This window comes from Chiroxiphia lanceolata, chromosome 26 (genome assembly GCF_009829145.1).
Source record: "Chiroxiphia lanceolata isolate bChiLan1 chromosome 26, bChiLan1.pri, whole genome shotgun sequence".
Classification (NCBI taxonomy): domain Eukaryota; kingdom Metazoa; phylum Chordata; class Aves; order Passeriformes; family Pipridae; genus Chiroxiphia; species Chiroxiphia lanceolata.
The window spans coordinates 4953927-4974101 of NC_045662.1; the positions used below are offsets into that span (position 1 = coordinate 4953927).

A 20175-nucleotide genomic window follows, 5' to 3' on the forward strand; every position below is an offset into this window, starting at 1 on the left:
GGGACGGAGGAAAGAGGAGAAGGGGATCACGGGATCCACAGTTAGACCCCGCTCTGGGAGGAGACTGGCCCCAACCCCCAGTCCCACTGGCAGCTACTCCCCCATGGCACACACTGCTGCTTTGTCCCCCACCCGGCTCCGCTGCCTGTGGGCAAAATCCCAGCTGGCTCCCACACAAACACACACAAGGACCTCTCCTCTCTCAGTGACTCACTGTTCACTCCGGCCTCCCCGTTGCCCTGCTTCTCCAGGAGCTGCTCGATGTTGGGGGTGGCCTGGGGAACATTCTCCAGCTGCCCACTGCTGCTGCAGGACACGGTCTGGTCGAACAGGGTCGGCAGGCTGCTGATGGGGGACCTGGGCGAGGGTTGGGGGGGTCAGAGAGGCTTCCCTGCTCCATCCTCCTCCACTCCTTGCTCCCACAGCTCCTGTGCCTCATGCTGGGAGTGGCTGCATCCCCCCCCTGCCTCAGTCTCCTCTGCTCCACCCCAGGTGAGCCCCACATTCCTGTTAGTCCTGGCTTGTGTTAGGAAAGCAAAGCTGCCCCATCCCCTCCCATCCCAGTGCATCGCATCCCATCCGATCACATCCCATCCCATCCCATCCTTCCCAGCCCCGAGGAGCAGGGAAGGAGCCTCCTCCTCCTCCTCCCCCAGCCCCTTTCCCTCTCCTTGCTGTGTCATCCCACGGCTTCCCGGGGTTCCCGCGGGCGGGGAGGACTCCTGAAGGACACTCACATGGAAGAGAGACTCTCCTGCGGCGACGTCCCTCGGCAGCCGAAGCTGCAATCCTCCAGGTCCGGCTCTGCGCGGGGAGAGGGACAGAAGGGGCCGGTGTTGAGCGGTGGCCGGTGCCCGGGGTGTCCCCGCTAGATGGGAGCACAGAGCAGCACCGACACACCGACAGACACCGACAGACACCGGGAGACACCGGGAGACACCGAGAGACTGGGCAGCACCGAGAGACACCGAGAGACACCGAGACACCGACAGACATCGGGCAGCACCGAGACACCGAGAGACACCGGGCAGGACCGAGAGACACTGAGAGACACCGGGCAGGACCGAGAAACACCGGGAGACACCGAGAGACACAGGGCAGGACGGAGAGACACTGAGAGACACCGGGCAGGACCGAGAAACACCGGGAGACACCGAGAGACACAGGGCAGGACGGAGAGACACCGAACGGCACCGAGAGACACCGGCAGGACCGAGAGACACCGGGCAGGACCGAGAAACACCGGGAGACACCGAGAGACACCGGGCAGGACCGAGAGACACCGAACGGCACCGAGAGACACCGGGCAGCACCGAGAAGCGCCGAGTACGACCAGGCAGCACCGGGCAGAACCGCACGGATCAGTCCCGAACGAGCCCGGAGAGAACCGCACCGAACGGCCCCGATCGATCAACCCCGATCGGTCCCGAACGAGCCCGGAGAGAACCGCACCGAACGGCCCCGATCGATCCACACCGATCAGTCCCGAACAAGCCCGGACAGAACCGCACCGAACGGCCCCGATCGATCAACCCCGATCGGTCCCGAACGAGCCCGCACAGAACCGCACCGAACGGCCCCGATCGATCCACCCCGATCAGCCCCGGGCAGCGCCAGCCCCGCGCTGCGCAACGCGGGGCCGGACCCGCCTCCCCCGGGGAGGGGCCGCTGGCACCGCCTGGCACCCCCGGCACGGGGGGGTCACCCCGGGGAGGTCACCCGGGCCCGCTCTGCCCCCGCGATGGGCGAGGAGGAGGTTTTCCTGGAGCTGGAAAACCGTTCCTTGAGCTGCTTCTCCCGGAGCTGCCGGGGGAACGGGGGGTGGGGAGGATAAATCCTGTGCCCAGCCCTGCGCGGCTTTGCCCGGTGCCGCTGCAGATCCACCCCCCTCCCGCCTCCAGGATCGATCCTGGAATCCTGGAGGATCAGTCTGTGATTCTCTGTAGAACGACAGAGTCGTTTATGCCGGAAAAGACCTCCGAGATCAGCCAGGATTCAGGATCCTTTCCTGAAACCCAGCTGGGGTTCTCCAAAGTTTCCAGGTGCTCAGCTCCTTCCAAAGGAGCTTAAATGGATTCACGGAATCGTTCAGGTCGGAAAAGCCCTCCAAGGTCATCGAGCCCAAACATTAACCCAGCACTGACACGTTCACCACCAAACCCTGTCCCCAGGTGCCACATCCACACGTTTTTTTGAGCACTTCCAGGGCTGGTGACTCCACCACTGCCCTGAGCAGCCTGGGCCAGTGCCTGACCACCTTTCCATGATGAAATTTTCCTCTGTGTCCAACCTGACCCTCCTCTGTCCAATCTGACCCTCCCCTGGCACAGCTTGAGGCCGTTCCCTCTCCTGTCCCTTGTTCCCTGGGAGCAGAGCCTGACCCCCCCCGGCTCCCCCCTCCTGTCAGGGAGCTGTAGAGTGAGAAAGTCCCTCCTGAGCCTCCTTTTCTCCAGGCTGAGCCCCCCCAGCTCCCTCAGCTGCTCCTGCTGCTCCAGCCCCTTCCCCAGCTCCACTGCCATTCCCTGGCCACGCTCCAGCATCTCGATGTCCTTCTTGTCATGAGGGGCCCAGAACTGACCCCAGGATTGGAGCTGTGACCTCAGCAGTGCTCAGTTAAGAGGGGGGAAATGCTTTAGTATCCAGAATCCTCCCCCCCCAGCCATCCCTCTGTCCCAGGAAGCTGGGGACAGAGCCACTGTGCACACGTGCAGGATCTCTCCCATCCAAGGAGTAATCCAGGAGTGAACTCTATTTATCTGCCATTTGCTTCCCATCCCCAGGGCCTGCCAGCCCATAAACACACGCTCCCCTCGCTCTGGGACGTGTCAGATGTTGTGACTACAGCCCACACCAGCTGGCTCAGGGCCCCTCCTCTTCTTCACACAACACGAGACAGTTTCTCATGTGCAAGAATCCCGGAAATCTCCTGCAGGGAACGCTGTGATTTACAGTGGGATGCCCGGAGAGGGGGATTTTCTGTGGCTGGGAACAAGCAAACGCAGCTGTTGTTCAGCAGCTCTCACAGACAGGTAGGAGTGGGATCCTCGCTCCTTCATCCCCCCGGGAATGTCCCTCTGGACACTGATTACAGCTGGGCCATCCTTCTGGGCAGGAGCTGTGGCTTTCTGGAGGTGACCAGCGGTTGCCACTCGACACTGGTCTCCCAGTATAAGACCTGAGAGCACCTTCCAGTGCCTAAAGGGGCTCCAAGAGAGCTGGAGAGGGACTTTGGACCCGGGCCTGGAGTGACAGGACAAGGGGCAATGGCCTTAAGCTGAAGGAGGGAGGATTTAAATGGGATATTGGGAGGAAATTCTTTAATATAAGGGTGGGGAGGCCCTGGCACAGGTTGCCCAGAGAAGCTGTGGCTGCCCCATCCCTGGAAGTGTCCAAGGCCAGGTTGGACAGGGCTTGGAGCAACCTGGGCTAGTGGAAGGTGTCCCTGCCCATGGCAGGGGGTGGCACTGGATGGGACTTTAAGGTCCCTTTAAGGTCCCTTTAAGGTCCCTTCCAACCCAAACCACTCTGTGATTCCACACAAACATCCCCAGCCTGCCCTGTGCAGCTTCCCCAAAACCATTTTAACTTGCAACCAAAGAAAAATTCGGGGAAGCTTTGACTTCCTGCTCGTCCCTGTAACGTCGTTTGCCGCAGCCCAGGGAGGCTGCACACACATGATTCTGGTTTCTGAAGCAGCACCAGGCTCCACATTCAATTATCTCCTGGCCAACACCACCCTGATGTGTCCAGAACAGGAGATGACTGAGTTATCACCCAGAGACAGCCCTTCCCGAGGCAGCCAGCATGGAAAAGAGGCTTGAAGACAACCAGAAGAGATAAAAACGTTTGGTCTGTCATCATAACACGGCAGGATCCAGGACAAACTGTGGGAGGAAGGACTAGACAGTAGCTCAGATAAGAATCAGACTCTCTGTACTGCCAAAGGCAGCGTGGTTTGAACCTGCAGCAGTGAAAACAACTCCTCTGTTCCCCCAGTTCCCCCCAGCACATGGAAATGGGGAAAAGCTGAACTATTGCTGCAGTGAGAGCTCTGTCTCCACGGGATCTGTCTGCACAGACACTCTCAGGAACAGGAATCTGAATTAAAGACAAGGTGGGATTACTCAGAACTCCACAACCATCCTGTTAAACGATTTGGGATTAAAGGCATCACCACACTTTTAAGTGAAAAGGGCCCCCACACAGGAGGTTTAATGCATGTTAATTAATCCCCCTGGAGAAAAAAAAAAACAAGTGAATTTGGCTTAATGCCCTCTGGGCCACTAATTCCAGCAGGAGATAGTGATGGACAGACCTTAAACGTGACAAAACCCAGGAGCTGTTCTTTAAGGCTGCCTGGAATTGGGGGGAAAAAAAAAGTATCCTGAAGCTTCTGAGATCCCTGTCAAACAAACAAGAAAAAAAAAAAAAAGCAGTCTTGGAAAAGGAAATTAAGGATCAGGGTTTAGTTTTTTTGGAGCACTTTGTATGTTGGATTTTGCCTCCATGATTCACTCATCAGTAGCCCCGGGGCTGGAACAGGACCTGGATTATTCCTGACAGGTGATTCCTTCCCTCTCCTGTCAGCACCTTGCCAAAATAACAGCACGGGGGGGGGGGGGGGAGCAGCACTGGGTCGGGGGAAAGGTAATTCCTTTCACCCCCTTCTTTCCATCCCTTAATTCCAGGTGGTTGAATCACTCCTGACTCGCAGCCCCAGCGATTCCCACGGGCTGAGCTGTGGCTGTCCCCTCCCAGCTCAGGGACAGACAGACAAAATACTGCCAGGGACACACAGAGGGACCTTCCAGGGGCTTGCACAGGTCAGGAGGAAAAAACACACGTGTCCATTCACGCTTCACATGCCCCCTTGTTAAGGCAAATGAGGGAACAGTGGTGTGGGATTATCTGGAGCACTCTGAGCCACCCCTAATGAGGGCTGTGTTTTCAAGTGCTTGTCACTCAGCGTGACACCAGACAGGCTTTTACCTCCCAGGATTCAGCATCCAGCACAGCTGAGCTCCCAGATTTCTGGGTTAGGGGAGCAGGAGGCTGTTGCACCAGTGACTAAACAGCTGAAAATCAGGAGGGTGCTTTTGTTTAACCGCTGGTGCAAACCAAAAAAAAAAAATCTCTGTCTGTGAGGGGGAAGAAAAGTAGGGAAATCTTATGATGCTTCAAGTTTTCCTGCTTATTAACCAGGCAGTTCTCCAAGGAAAATGAGTTTGCCTCGGTGGGAAAAAAAAAAAAAAAGAGCAGTTGTAAGTGATTCAGGGCTGGCACGTTGGTGTTTGGGAGTGGAAAACCAGTGGGTTTTCTGGCATTCAGGACAAAGCCAAAGGGGAAGGGAAGAAAGTAACTCAGAACAGAAGAGGAAGAGGAAAATTCGGAGCGTGAGAGAGAGAGAAACCCAAGGAAACAAAGCCCAAGGAAACAAAGCCCAAGGAAACAAAGCCCAAGGAAAAGCTTTTGAGGTATTTTGAGCAAGGAAAGCTGGTCGTGGCTTTCACTGCGTGAAAAAAAGACAACAAATTCTCCAGGGAAGGACTTGGCATTCCTGTGCTTTTCCAGGGACACACACACTAGCCAGGGACACACCAGATGTGCTTTGGGTGAACACAAGCCCCTCTCTCAGCCCCTGGCTCTCACACAGAGGGGGGGAGAAGGCAGGGAGGGCAGCTGGAGACGACCAGAGTTGTGTCCACTCTTCCAGGGAGCCCCCCCCGGGAATTCCAGGCTCACATACCTTGGGATTCACGTACCTGCCCGGCTGCTTTCCGACTGGTTCAGGAGGGGGTTGATCGACAGCCCAGAGGTGAGGGGGCTTCCAAAGATATGTGAGGAAGGGAGGCTGAATGTTGAACCTGCCAGTGAGAACACCTGCAGGGACAACAAGGAGGGAGGGGGGAGATGTGGCTCAGAGAAGTGACTTCTCGAAAGCACAAGAGGAAAATAACTTCATTATTCCGTCTCTTCCCGACTCCAACCCCGAGAGGGTGTTAAAAATATCTCCCTGGAAGTCTTGCTAGACAGCTGAGATATTCCCAGCTCTGCCTCAGAGCCAGGAGCCTGAAGGAGCCGTGTTAACACTGCGAAACTCTGTAAAAAACACCTCTCAGAGAGCTCCTGACAAGGATGAGGCTCCGAGTCCTGGCACAGCCCACCCAGCCGGGACCTGCCAGCCCTCCCTCGGGGTGTCTGTGCTGCTGGGCAGGCAGGGCTGGCACTGCTGGCAGGACCCAGCTACCAGAGCAGGGGGAAGTTCCCAGTCAGTGGGAAGCCACCTGTCCTTTCAGGCTCCAGTTCCTCCCAAACCCACACAGGTCGTGAGGGCTGTGACACGAAACCACCCCCACACCTCCCAAGCGCAGGAGGAAGAGCAGCCCTGTTCCCAGGTGGGAAAGCAGCTCCCCCGTGCCCACAGGTGGCCCTGGCTCTGCCCAACCCTCTCCCAGAGCAGCCCCTGTGCAGGTCCTGCTGTTCTTACCTGCGTGGTGGACACGGAGGAGGAGGAGGCTGGGATGGTGCTGGCGAAGGGGGAGCGGTTGAGCTGCGGGAGGGACGAGGTGCCCTGGTGTGCCAGGAGGCTGGAGGAGAGGGGGGTGCTGCACACAGCCCTGAGCACCCCACCCCCGTGGGAAATGGGGTCCTTGTTACTGGTGTAGATCCCTGCAAGGGGGAGGGGGGGAGATGGGTTAGAGAGACGGGATTCCCTCCTCTCCCTTCCAGGGCCTGGTTTTCAGCAGGGCTGGAGCTCAGTGGCACCAGTGCAATTCCAGCTTGGCGTGAGCCAGGGTGGTCTCAGCCCACAACCCCTCTATCCAAAGGTGTATCTCCGAGTTTTCCAGCCTTGCCCCTTCCCTGGAGCATCCAGATGCAATCCAACAGGGAAACCACAGCGTTGGGAGACTCACCCAAGGCACGAATCGGTGGCAGAAGGGGGGAGTGGACTCAGAGAGTTCACACACCTGCCCCCTTCCAAGGTGCCCACGGAGACAAAAACGGGGAAGAGGGAGAGAGGAGAGAGCTGCTGCCGAGGGAGGGGACCCGTCTGCCTTCCCTTGGCTCAGGAATGCAGTGCCCAAAGCAGGGGGAGCCCTGCCAAGAGCTCTGCACGAGAGAAGAATGGGAGAACTGGCAGAACAGGGCAACGAGCAAGAACAGGGGGAACACGGAGGCCTGGCAGCCTCCTCCTCTTTGAAACATCCCTTTGTTTGTTCCAGGGAGAGGCAAAAAAAAGAGAAAATTGGCCCAAGGTTAGGGCTGGGGAAGCTGCCTGGATTCCTGCAGCTCCTTCCCTCCAGACAAACGGCCCAGGCTCCTGGAACACAACAGAACTACCTCCCCCCCTGCAATCTGACCTAAATTGGAGCATCTGCAAACAACCCACAATAGACCGATGACAAGTTCTGCTGCCAGAACAGTGTCAAACCTCAGCCCCTCCTCTGCTGCTGTCTTAACCCCTTCCTGCCCCGTGTCCTGGCTGTCCTCACCCAGGCCAGGCTGGGGAAGGCAGCTCAGACTGGGAACAGCTGTGAGAACGTGGATGTGGTAAGAGCAGGACGAGAGGTTTTGCTTTTAAAAGAGGGGTTAAACTTGAACCACTGAGGAGAGTCTCTAATTTGGGGTCAGACTGTGGTTGTTCTGGTTTGGCCTGTGAATATCCCTCTTTATCGAGCTGGAAATTCAGCTCTGGCTGGCTGAGGCTTTGCAGCCCTTGAGCAAAAAGGGTTTGGAATGTCCCCCCTCCCCAGCTCAGACCTGCACCCCAGCCCCAGCCCCAGCTGATCTGGAGGAGATTCCAGGATGAAGGGCCAGGACGGAACAGGGGGAGCCCAGAGGTGGATGTTTACAGGACGGAATTCAGGGGACTGGACTCTGCAGGCAGGTCCAGACAGCAGCTAAACGTGATGAGAAAAGGCTGGGAAAGGCAGCTGTGCACACCTGGAGCCCCAGGGGGAACATACCTGAGCCCAGCAGCGGGGACTCCATGCTGAGGCTGGGCAGGTTCCCGGTGTGGCTGAAGGAGCGGGAGGAGTTGCCGATGCTGGAGCTCACGAGGGAGCCCCCGGAGAAGGGGGACGAGGACGTGGAGGTGGACCCAGCCAGCTGGGCCCCCAAAATCTCTTTGCTTTTCCCCCCCTTTGGCCTGCCGGGCCCGTGCTTGTTCTTCTTGCTACCCTTGTGCTTCTTTTCCTTCAGCACCTCTCCCTCCTCCAGGCTGAGCGACGGCATCCGCTTGTGGCTGCTGCTGCTGCTGCTGCTGCTCCCACTGGTCCCACTGGTCCCCACCGAGGGGCCACTGGTGGGATTTGAGGCTTTGTAGTCCACGGGGGAGGCATCCCGGGCTCTCTGCTGGCTCACAGCCGAGGTGGAGAAGCGCATGATGGACCCAAAGCCGGAGAAAATCACCTTCTGCTCGAAGACGTCGCCCTTCTGGCCCTCGTACAGGGGGGAGCAGTGGGAGGAGGATGAGGAAGACACAGGTTTCCGGTACTTCTCGTCGTCCTGCTCGAGCTTGGGGAAGGTCACAAAGTCCTGGGAGCACTGCAAGCTGCTGCAGGAGGTACCTGGGGGGGGTACAGGGGAGGCAGGGGGTGGCAGAACTCAGCCCATGAGGCGACAGGAGCACAGGGGCACAGCACAGGTCCTTCCTCCCAGTAAAGTGCCCGAGCTGAGCCATCCCTGGGACATCCCCCCCCCCAGCCCTTGGATGCTCCCTGGGAAGCACCAGCAGCAGGTTCATCCCCACCTGTGCTGTGTCTGTTCCCCCCTCCCATCCCTGCATCCCCCAGGAGCATCCCAGGGGATGGAACGTGACAACAGCTCGAGAAGAACGGAGCGAGGTCGGAGCAGATGGGAGCCCTGCAGGGCTCTCCCTCAAGGCTCAGGGGAGCCTGGCTGTCAGGTGTGGGCTCAGGGCTCTCCTCTCGTGCTCCTCAACCACGGCTGCAGCCTGAACCACCTACAGAGCAGAGGGCAGGTGCTGCCCAGATTGTCTGAGCACAGAATCCCTTCCCTCCTCCCTCCACTCCAACATCTGGAGCTGGTTTTCCTCACGAGCCCGTGCAGGAGGGGAGCTGGAACACTCCTCTGCCTCCCTTCTTCCCTCTGTGCACGGAGCTGGGAGCAACCAGACTTTTCCCTTTCCCTTCAGGGGGTTAAAGAGGTCGCCACTGGCTAAGGCTGAACAGGTGAACAGGTCTCTTTGTACACAAAACATCACCACCATTCTCCCCTTCCTTCTCCTTCATCCCCACCCTCTTCCTTCTCCTCTCCCTCCTCCTTCACCCCTCACCTGCAGGCTGGAAGGTCCCGCTGGATGAAGCCGAGCTGAAGCCAACGGAGCTTTTCCCGCTTCCCGTCTTCTTCCCCTTGTGGCTGCTGCCATGGCTCGAGGACTTCCTGCCCTTCACCTCCGACCTGCCGACCTCTGAGGTCTCCTTGCTCCCTTCATGGTGGCTGGTGGAGCCCTGGGCAAGGCACAGACACGGGGGGGACTCACTCGAGCCAGATGTGGCCCCAGCGGGGGCTCGTTTTCCCAATTTCCCCCCAGAGCAGTAATTGCCCCCTCTGCCCACACAGGGCTGGCCAGGTCAGGTTACTCAGGAGGGAAAGGCAACGTTTCCCTCTCTTGCTGCCAGAGGCTTTATACTGCCCAGGGATTACCCTCATCCCATGGAAGTGCAGGAAATTAAAGAGGGCACTGCAATCAGGGCACAGGCAGCGGAGACTCCCCGCGCCGATCAGCCCAAGTAAACTCTGAATTTGGCCAGGATTCAAACACATATTTCAGCTTCCTCTCTCAGGTGTGCTGCTCTCAGCACAGTCATTCCACCTGGGGGAACTTGCTCATCCTTGTGCTGTCACAGGAGTTTCCCAGAGCCAGCCCAGGCCTTCCCAAATCTCCGGCAGTAAATATTCCCCCGGTGACGCCGCAGAGCAGCGTCTGACCAGGCAGCAACAGATGCTCCCCAAACCCCAGATAAGCCTGCAGGAGACAGGGAAGCAAGGGGGATGAAGGGGCTGGCCAGATGCTGGGAAATCCAGGAGCTTGGGATGAGAGAGAGAGAAGTGTGGGAGTTCAGCAGGGGGAGAGGGGGACGGACGGAAAACCGGCTTCCCTGGGGTGCTCACTCTGGGAAACCTTCCCCTTCAAATCAGTTCCAAGCCAAGCCTAAGTGTTCAAAGATCACTTCTTTTAGGTGTCACTGCAACGAATCAGTATTATAAATATGGCTCTACTGTGATGGCTGCAGCCCAAAACACCCGGGCATTAGTGAAAACACCTTCCCATTCCTCATGAGGAAGGCAACAGAGAAGCACAAATCCCTTCCTGCCATCCCTGGCTCCAGCTGACCTCTTCCTGGGGAGAGCTGGAGGAAAAAAGGGGCTTGTAAATGCAGACTCATGAATGCCCAGATAAAAATCTATCCCCCTGGTTCCTCCCACATGGTTTAATCACTCTGCACAATGCAACAGCTGGCAGGATAACACACACCAGATGTGCCGGGAATATGAAAGACAGGAGGAAGGGAGTGGTGGAAATTGGGGGGTGGGAGGGGGGGAGAGGAGGAGGAATCTGTATTTTCTCATCACAGGCTCCTGGATGTAGGAGATTAAACCTCCTTGATTTATGAGCTCAGAGGGAGCACGAAAATCTTTCCGCCTTTCCACATGTGCCTGGGGAAGGGAAAGGGGAGCAGGGTCTGGAGGCTGTGGGAAGGCCTGAGGCTGCTCTTGGAGTCACGGGAATGGGATGGTTCTCCTTCCCAAAATTCGCTGGTTTGGAGCTCAGCACAAGGTGCAGGAGGGGAAACCACACGAGGAGACTTGTTCCAAATCCGGAGGGTCAGGAGGGGAGCGCAGGGAGGGCAAGGGAGGGATGAGTGCAAGGGGGGAAGGGGGAAAGCTGAGCTGGGAAATAAATCTTAATTGCAAAATTAAGGGAAAAAAACAAAGAGGGTAAAGAGGGGCTGAGCTGAAGGTGGGGTGTGGACACACTCACGTGTGGGGCTGACCTGACCCCAAAGACCTCCCTGAGAGACCCCAGACACTTCGGGGCAGGATTTTCCCACCTCCTGCCAAGCTGCATCCCAGATATTGTTTGCCAAGCAGGTCCCAGCAGATGGGTCTGCAGGGTCCTACCACAAACCCTCCTCCTCACAAAGGGCCCTTCCCAGCAGAGCCTGAATTTGGGGAAGAGCCCAACCACTGCGGGACAAAGTGCAACCACACCAAACCCTTCCCCTCCCTGTGCCTCGAGTGCTGTCCCTGTGAGCTCTGTGGAGCTGCAGAACCTTCCAGAAGACACACGTGGGCTGCCAAGCACAACACAGCCTGGGCTGCAGGGGAGGGGGCTGCTGCCATCACCCCAGTATTAATTACAGTAACGAGGGCTGCAGTCCTGCCCCCTAACGAAGGGGATTCTGCAGCTCAGGGCTGGGGGGACCTGCATCCCTTGTGCACAAACAGAGCCTTCAGTCCCTGGATCAGCTTTTCTCCAGGGGGTGGGAATCTGTGATCTGCGTGTGTGCAGAACCACCAGCATTCCATGTGCTGCACAGGGGTGTGGGGGCAGGAAAAAATGCAGGGAACCACTGAGGAAGCGAGAGGAGGAGGCAGGAGCCACGTTTAGAAAGGTCTGTTTAAAGCAGCCACGTGAAAAATGTCACCCCAAAAACCCGCTGCCCCGGCTGGGGGGTGACAGACTGATGGGGAAACTCCTGGCTCTGACTGGGAGAGGTGGGATGGGGGCACCTGGAGGGCTCAGCAGAGGTGGGCACACACCTCCTGCCCCATCCCTGCTGTCCCCCAAGGGCTGCCCCCATCCCTGCTGTCCTCCAGGGGCTGTCCCTATCCCTGCTGTCCCCATCCCTGCTGTCCCCATCCCTGCTGTCCCCCAGGGACTGTCCCCACCCCTGCTGTCCCCCCAGGGACTGTCCCCATCCCTGCTGTCCCCATCCCTGCTGTCCCCATCCCTGCTGTCCCCCAGGGGCTGTCCCTATCCCTGCTGTCCCCATCCCTGCTGTCCCCACCCCTGCTGTCCCCATCCCTGCTGTCCCCCAGGGGCTGTCCCTATCCCTGCTGTCCCCATCCCTGCTGTCCCCATCCCTGCTGTCCTTATCCCTGCTGTCCTTATCCCTGCTGTCCTCCAAGGGCTGCCCCATCCCTGCTGTCCCCCAGGGACTGTCCCCACCCCTGCTGTCCCCCCAGGGGCTGTCCCCATCCCTGCTGTCCCCATCCCTGCTGTCCCCCAGGGGCTGTCCCTGCTCCCTCATCCCCCCCACCCCATGCCACTGAGCAGCTCCCGAGCTCCTCCCTGGGTAATCTATTTATGGGGAATCAGAGCATCCCTGTGCCTCTGGATTGGCAGGAGGAGCTCCTCGGGGAGGCACTGATGGAACACAGAAGGGCTGGGGGAGGCTGGGGATGTGTGGGAAACACGGAGAGGCTTTGCCCTGGATTAAAGTGCTGGCGAGGGGAAGGAGGGAGGGTGTGGCTGAGGAACTGCAGCAGCCCCTCAGCAGGGAGGATCAGCCTTTCCAGGCTGGATCACAGGGTCAGGGTCAGGAATTCCTGTCACCACCTGCACCATCTCTGTGTCTGAGCCACTCACAACCTTCTTCCACAACACCACAGAATCGTGGAATGGGTTGGGTTGGAAGGGACATTAAAGCCCATCCAGTTCCACCCCCTGGGCAGGGACTCTTTCCACCATTCCAGGTTGCTCCAAGCCCTGTCCTTGGACACTTCCAGGGGATGGAGCAGCCACAGCTTCTCTGGGCAACCTGTACCAGGGCCTCCCCACCCTCACAGGCAGGAATTTCTTCCCAATATCCCACCTAACCCTGCTCTCTGTCAATCTGGACAAGCCACCTTGCTGTGCCTCAAGGTTTCCTATTATCCCATGCAACATTGCACTGGTGGAACAATCCAGAAAGCCTCACACAACCCCTCCTCCTCCAAGGGGGTTGTTCAGGGTGGTAACAGGCTCTTAAATTTAGGATCAAATTTGATCTGGAGTGAGCACCTTTGGCAACAGAGTCCGAGCAAAACTTCGGGATGTAGGCACAAAAAAAAAATGCACAAAAAAGTAAAACACACTCTCTGTTCTGAGGGTTAATAATAAATCCCTGGGGAAACACTAAACCCCTGTCAGCTCCAGCACAGCCACAGCAAACAGGATCTCCCCAATTTCGGCTTGCAGGGAGTTGAAAGCTGCCTGTAAAAGTGAATTACACCCTCCCCTCCGTGTTTATAAAGGGCTGGCAGGACTGTGGAGGAGACAGTGGGTGATTGTCTGACAACTGCTCTCCCTGGCCAAGAGGCAGGTTTTGGGTTTCAGCTCAGCTTGAAAATAATCTTCTCAGGCCATCAGGTCCTGTCAGCTCCGTTAACCGGGTGAATCCACTGCTCCCAACAGCCAGAGCTGAGCTGCCCCCACACCCCCCGGGGAAATCAGGGGCTCTTTGGAGCAGGGGAAGCAGGAGCAGAGCTCAGAGGTTGTTCTGCTGCAACTTTCTGCTGCTCCCAGCCTTGCCAGGGCAGCTCTGACCTACATCCCCCCCCGGCCTCACACAAACCCTCTCCAGTCCTAACCCCAAGCCCCTGTGCTTTCACCTCCCAGCCTGTCCCTGCAGTGATTCCCACACAGCCAGACACTGCCAGCCTGGGAATTCTCCTTCCCACCAGCCAGTCCTGCCATGGAAAAGACACCCAAGCCTTTCCAAGCAGCATTTCTGGGCACAAAGGGATGTTCCAGCAGGAGCCTGGCCCTTGCCCTCCTCATTTACACCAAAGAGCCCTGCTCAGGAGCTGCATTAATTCCCACTCCCACTCCCGAGTTCAGCTCCAAAGGTTCAAGGACTGGAGTGACCCCACTTGTTCCCTGACCCTGAACAACTGCAGGGCCTTCACTTTGCTGTGTGCAAGCTCAGCTGTGTCTGGGCTGCCCCCCAGGATTTGGGGCTGTCAGGAGTGACAGAAATCCCAGGGCTGTCCCGATTTACAGCCGGGGGTGAGCCCATGTCAGCAGCAGGGAATTCCAGGGATACCCTGACACCCTGACTGTGCCCCACCTGGGCATGGAGAGGACAAACTCACTCAGGTGACACCCTCCCAGCAGGGAACTGGGCTCTCTCTACACCTCAGGAGCAGAACAGGCCCCCACACTGTGCCCCCCTGCCTGAGTTTTCCCGAAATGGAGGAGCTAAGAACCCAAGCTCCCACTGCTCACATGGAAAAGCTGCCTCTTGGAAGCACTTGGAAGAGCTTGTATGCTCCTGAGGTTGTCTCTTTTTTTCCCTAATAAGGGAAATTAGAGGAATAAACCAGGATAAATATAAAATGTAAGTCTAACAAAGGGTAACACCCCTCCCCAGGCCCTGCCTTGCCGTCCCACCTGCCTGGGCTGTTCACAACGGGAGCAGCAGAAAAGGCCAAACCCCGGATATTCATCTGTTCTGTGAGAGCTTCAGATCTGCACATCTGCTGCAAACCAGGCTGGTACTTCCAGCCCAATCCCTGGGGGGGTTCAGTCCCTGATTGTGTCGTCAGTGCTGACAGAAACCAGGAGAGCTGCCCGGAAAATTCCCGAGGTGGGCGTCGAGGAAGGGAGAGCAGGAATGTGACTGAACCCCAATGGACAAAAGCCCTTCCTGAGCTCCCCTGCCCTGCCCTGCCACTGCCAGGGTGGTTCTCCCCATCCTCCCTCCCCAAACACTCCCATCCCAGGGGTGCCAGGGGTGGTACCTTGTCGGTGGTGACGGGCACCGGGGCCGGGGGGAGGCTGCTGGGAGGAGACTCCGGCCGCTTTTTGTGCTTCTGTTTAGGTCTCTCTTTGTCCTTCCGACTCTGGAAAAGAAATCAGAGAGCACTGGAAAGGGTAACTTTCCCTCTGCTGAGAGTAACAGTTGTAAGGGAAAAGAAAGGAGGGTGTGTAGGGGTGGATTTACAACCATACATTCGTAGCCCTCTTTCCTTCTCCACCCATCCACACGAGCCCAGGATCCCTTCCCCCCACGTCCCAGCTTCTGGCTGGAAGCATCCCCACTATCTCTGCCCCAGCTGCAGCCAACATCTGGAGAGCAGAATATCAACAGAAGCCCCAAATCACTTCATGGTAAGATGATAGGGAAGGACTTAACAAGCTCTGGCTGATTTCTGGAAACCTGAGCTTTCCTCTTGCCATTCCCCCAAAGGGACCCTGTGCCCCTTTGCCCTCCCTCTCTTTGCCTCTTTTCCAGGGTTTCCCGGATCCACCCCGTCCAGAAAACGGGAGGACCTCGATCCCAGCACGTGCTGCACGTGCACAGGTAGAGAGAGCAGGTGGTGGAGAGCTCAGACCCCACCCCAGAGACCCCCCCACGCCCCCTCCCCTCCCTCCCAACAGCTGCTCCGGGTCTGGCCCCGCTGACACGACACAGACTGTTGGGTTTGGTTTGTTCATCCTCCTTTTATCCTCTCCCTGAAACGCCAGAAATGTGGGATTCTTCAAACTGCAAACCAGGGAAAAAGCCCTGGCTGGAGAAACAGAGTCCTGCCTGCCCCTGGTTTTAAATCCATCCCCCTGGGGAGTGGTGGACAGGGTGGACGGGCAGAACCTGCCCCATCACACATTCCTGCTTCTTCCCTGCCTTCCTCAGCTTCACATTCCACACTGAGCTGACACAGGAGCTTTTCCACGCCACAAACACCAGCTAAAAAATGTGACTTTCTCCACTGGAGCTGCAGGAACTCCTGTGCCCAGTTCCAAACTTCCCAGTGTGGTCACTGGTGTGGGGACCAGCAGAGCTGCTGTTGGATAAACACCTGCATGAGATGCAGGGCTTGGAAAAATCCATCCTCCCACCACCCAGACTTTTTCTGGGGGAGGAAGAAAATGCCTATTTTTGCACACACTACCCTGGCATGGGTGGTTTATTCCTAGAGGCTGAAGTGCCCAGTCTGGGCTGAAGGTGTGTTCAGAACAGCCACATCAGAATTCCCTGACTCTCCAGGAAGATTCCTGATTGCTCCCTGATGCAGGAAAAGCCCTGAGGCTGCAGCTGCCAGCACATGCCAAAGTTGGGATGCTGTCAGGGAAAAGAGGCAGTTCCAGCAAACATCTGAGCTGCACTGTGTGTTTTTGAGGGAGGAGAGGAGAGAGGGGAGTAATTAGCTGAGGAATCAATAGAATAAACTGGAAAAAAAAGGGGGCAGGAGGAGGGACAGGGCAGGAGGAAAATGCTGGAGAGGGCAGGTGTGAAGTGAAGCAAAAGTGCTCCAGAAATCAGCACCTCCCAGGGTGGGTCTGGCTGAATTTCTGAGCAGGAGGGAGGCCCATGATCCTGCCACGATGCCAAGGAAGATTTCACTGGGATGAACTGGTGAAAAAAAGGAGGCAAACCCAGCCTGGAACTTCACAGCCCTCACTGGGTGCCCAACCAGCACTGCCAATATCCATCATTTTATCACAAAACTCCTGGCATTCGGAATATCTGTTAAAACTTCTGTTCCTAGAGCTACAATATTTCATAAGAATCCCTATTTTCTCCCCTCCCCTCCTTTTTTAAATACACATTTCCAGCCTTGGCAGTGAAGAAGGAAAGCTCGAAAATGTGATTTCTGCCAACTAAATTTGCTGAAAGACAAATTCAAATTAAATCTTTACTAAAACTCATAATGTTTTAAATACTTGGGGGCCTCTTGTGCTATAAATTCCAAGTCCCCTGGGTTTTCTGGGACAGGAAGATGGGAAAACTGTGGCCCAGCTCATTAAGCAGCTCCTCACAGACCATGTGCACACCAGTGCTCACTGTTCCTGTTGCAGTAATGGTTTTTAATATCTCCATCTCGTTTTACAAATGGGGAAAACAGGGCATGCAGGATGAGAGGATTTCACAGAAAGCCATCCATAAATTCAGAGGGAAAGTCAGGGATCACGTGGAGACACATTTACCACCTTTCACAGGTGCTGCCAGTGCCACTCAGGGAAGCCAGGAATGGAAACCAGGGGCCAGACACCTCATTATGGCACCTTTTGCCAAGCAACTTGCACAGACTTTAAACTTTCTGAATACCACAGAGCTCATCCTCTCGTTTTCAGCCCCCTGAATCCCAAATGGATTTCCACGAGGAAGCTGCAACAGGAGGGAGCAGGAGGCACTGAGTGATTTAATGCCACATGTCGTGGGCAGGATGAGCCAAGGCAGAGTCAAACCACTCTGGGGGATGACAGTGAACCCACACACGTGTGGGGAAAGGCAGGAATGTCCCAACTGTCACGACAGTGAAGCACAAACCCCCCCTTTTCCCCCAAGTTTCACCACCAAACTCACACCCTCCAGCTTCAAAATCCTGGCCTGGAAAAGCTCCCTTTGCTGCCAGCACAGAGCTGGCTCTATATGGGGGTGGGTACATCTGTCCATGTCCAGCAGGAACCCTGCCTGCACAACAGGGACCAGATTTCTGGAATGCCTCAGCTCCCAGATTTCTGGAATGCCTCAGCTCCCAGATTTCTGGGACGCCTCAGCTCCCGTTCAGACCCTTCGATGAATGATCAGGTTTTCAAAAAAAAAAAAAAAAAGAAAAGAAAAAAAAAAAAGAGATCTAAACGCTGGGGATTGAGCCCTTTTGAAGCTCTGGCCTCGACTGCACGTGCTGAGCAACTGCACTCAAACTGTTTGGGAAAATCTGTCCCCCAGAGCCCAAGCTCTGCTCTGCGCCAGGGGCTGCTCCAGAAGCACCACTCACACCTTGCTCCTCCACGGGCTTCCCAAGCACCTCTCCCCTTCCACACCACGTCCTCTCCAGGCTCTCCCTGTCATTTCTGCTCAGAACCCACAGGACTGGGCACCCAGGAGCTCTCTGGGCTCGAGCTTTGCCCAGCCTGGGTGCCCCACTGCCTTTGCACAGTTGTGTCCCCCCCTCCAGTTCATCTCTGGCACCTCTGGGTACTCAAAAGGCAACAGGATCCGGTGAATTCTTCAGTATTCCTGGAGAAATGCAGTGTCCTGTGTTCAAACAGGCAGGACAGCCAATTCTGGTACCCCATGGGTGGGGCTGGGCTGCCCCCAGACCATGGCACTGGTGGGAAGGTGACGGTGCCTGTCATGGCCATGGCACTGAGAGCTGGGGCTGCTCATCCCTCCTGGACACCTGACAGACCCTCACCCAGCCCAGGTTCGCCCCAGGGGCTTTGAAACCTGTGGGTTCTCCCTCCAGGAACCAGAAAGCTCCAAAAGCTTCCTGCAGGAGCCGCCGAGAGGGGAGGGCAAGGCGAGGAGGGGGAAGCAGCACTTCGGTCCCCTTTTGGTCCCCACCTTGTCTCCCTGGCACAGAGGTGCCAGGAAACTTCCAGGAGACTTTATGGACAACATAAACCACAGGCAAGAGCCAGGCCTGCCTGAAGCAGGAATCAGGGGAGGAGGAGGAGGAGGAAGAAGGAGAGAAGAGGAAACCTCTCACCACCCCCATCCCACTTTTGCCAGCCCAGCTCAGCCCTACCTTGCAGCCGCCCGGCGTTCCCCGCGGAAGAGCTGCGGGCTGCAGGGAACGGGAACCTGCCCCCAGCACCAAACCTCATGGAAAACAACCTCTCCCCGCGCAGGATTGAGCAGCTGGGGCTTGGCATGTGGGCACGGAGCGGGGCAGCCCCGCGGCGGGGGGAGCGCGGCCGCATCGGGGGCGTGACGGCGACACAAAACCCCCCTTCGGAGCTCCCCGGAGCAGGAGGAACCAAACGGGAGCTCCCGCTGCCAAAAAGGGGCCGGGAGCAGCTCCTCCACCTCCGGCTCCCCTTCCCCGAGCCTCCTCTCTCTTCTCATCTGCTGGACACCAGCAATTGGATCGTTAAAAGGAGATTGGGCAGAGGGAAGGAGAGAGGGAAGAGCCGGGAGCTGGGAAGAGCCAAGTGGGCTCTGCTCCCTCCCTCCCTCTTTCCCAGGCTCTCTGAACTCCCGCACCCGGAGGAGGAGGAGGAGGAGGAGGAGGAGGAGGATGCCTGGCTCCGGGCTGCAGCCACGGCAACAGCAGTGAGTGAGGAGGAAGGCAGCACGGGACAGAAGGACACGAGGGATCTCCCTGCGACCTCACTGCACCCGGGGCCGTGCCAAGGGCTTTGTGGCTTTGCCTTAAAACACCCTCCAAGTGTGTGAGAGTTTTCCAGCAGGACACATAGCCAGCCCTCTCCAGGCTTTGTGTGCTCCCAACAAACCCACACAAGCAGCCACTGGAAAAAAACATCCCTTTGCCCTCTGTGCCTGTGTGGACACAGAATTCCAGGGCAGACCTCTGTCACCAGCCCCTCGGAGACCCACTGGGATTAGATTTCAGCACAGGTTGCCCAGAGAAGCTGTGGCTGCCCCTGGATCCTTGGAAGTGTCCAAGGACAGGCTGGACAGGGCTTGGAGCAACCTGGGCTAGTGGAAGGTGGCAGGGGGTGGCACTGGGTGAGCTTTAAGGTCCCTTCCAACCCAAACCATTCCATGATTCTATAAGTGCCTCCCTCTTTCCTGTGTCCCTGGACAGGGACTTTTCATCTCCCTGCAACGTTCCACTATCCCAATCACAAGCTGATTGATTTTACTTACGGATTCCAGGTGTTGCCTAAGAACAACACTGGACAAGTGTCTCCCTCACAAAAACACATTGGGATTGGGATATGCCAAAAAACACAGCAGTGCCTGTGCTCCTGCCTGCTCCTGGAGTCACAGATTTGCCTGTGGTAACTTTTTCAAGCAGACAAAATAGGTGACAGAACATCTGTGCTCCATTCGTGCCCCGTGTGCGTCATCCCTGGTATTCAGCTATTGTTTCTCTTCTTTTTTAAGTCTTTCTTTTTTTTTTTTAAAACAAACCAACCCTGCAAAGGCTCCCACAGGGCACAGAGCACACACACACACACACACACACACTGCAATACCAGCCCCAAAGAAATAAAGAAAATAAGGCCTGAGGAAAACCCAAAGGCTGCAGCTTTCCCATTTTTAAGGCTGGCACAGAAGGAAACGCTTGGGAAATGCTGCAAGAGGAGGGGGATGTGAGGCTGACGTGCAGTCCCATGTCACAATTGTCCCTTGTTCTGCTGAGAACAAGACTCTCCACAAACCCTGGAATTACAGCGGGGCTTAGGAGCCCAAATCCCAAATGCTGAGCCCCTCCTCAGTCATTAACTCCGAGTTTTCCTCAGGT

General features: G+C 56.9%; 1 protein-coding gene across 2 annotated transcripts in view; it reads right to left on the reverse strand.

Moving 5' to 3' along the window:
- MLLT6 (MLLT6, PHD finger containing) overlaps positions 1 to 20175 on the reverse strand; it is a 42732-nt gene that overhangs the window by 4605 nt on the left and 17952 nt on the right. For both annotated transcript variants that reach the window (XM_032711226.1, XM_032711224.1), the window contains exons 8-14: positions 14755 to 14856; positions 9299 to 9473; positions 7968 to 8570; positions 6488 to 6669; positions 5763 to 5880; positions 738 to 804; positions 215 to 357 (exon numbers count right to left, since the gene is read on the reverse strand). In XM_032711226.1, coding sequence (XP_032567117.1) covers positions 215 to 357; positions 738 to 804; positions 5763 to 5880; positions 6488 to 6669; positions 7968 to 8570; positions 9299 to 9473; positions 14755 to 14856 — 1390 coding nt within the window. The remainder of the gene's footprint in view (positions 1 to 214; positions 358 to 737; positions 805 to 5762; positions 5881 to 6487; positions 6670 to 7967; positions 8571 to 9298; positions 9474 to 14754; positions 14857 to 20175) is intronic.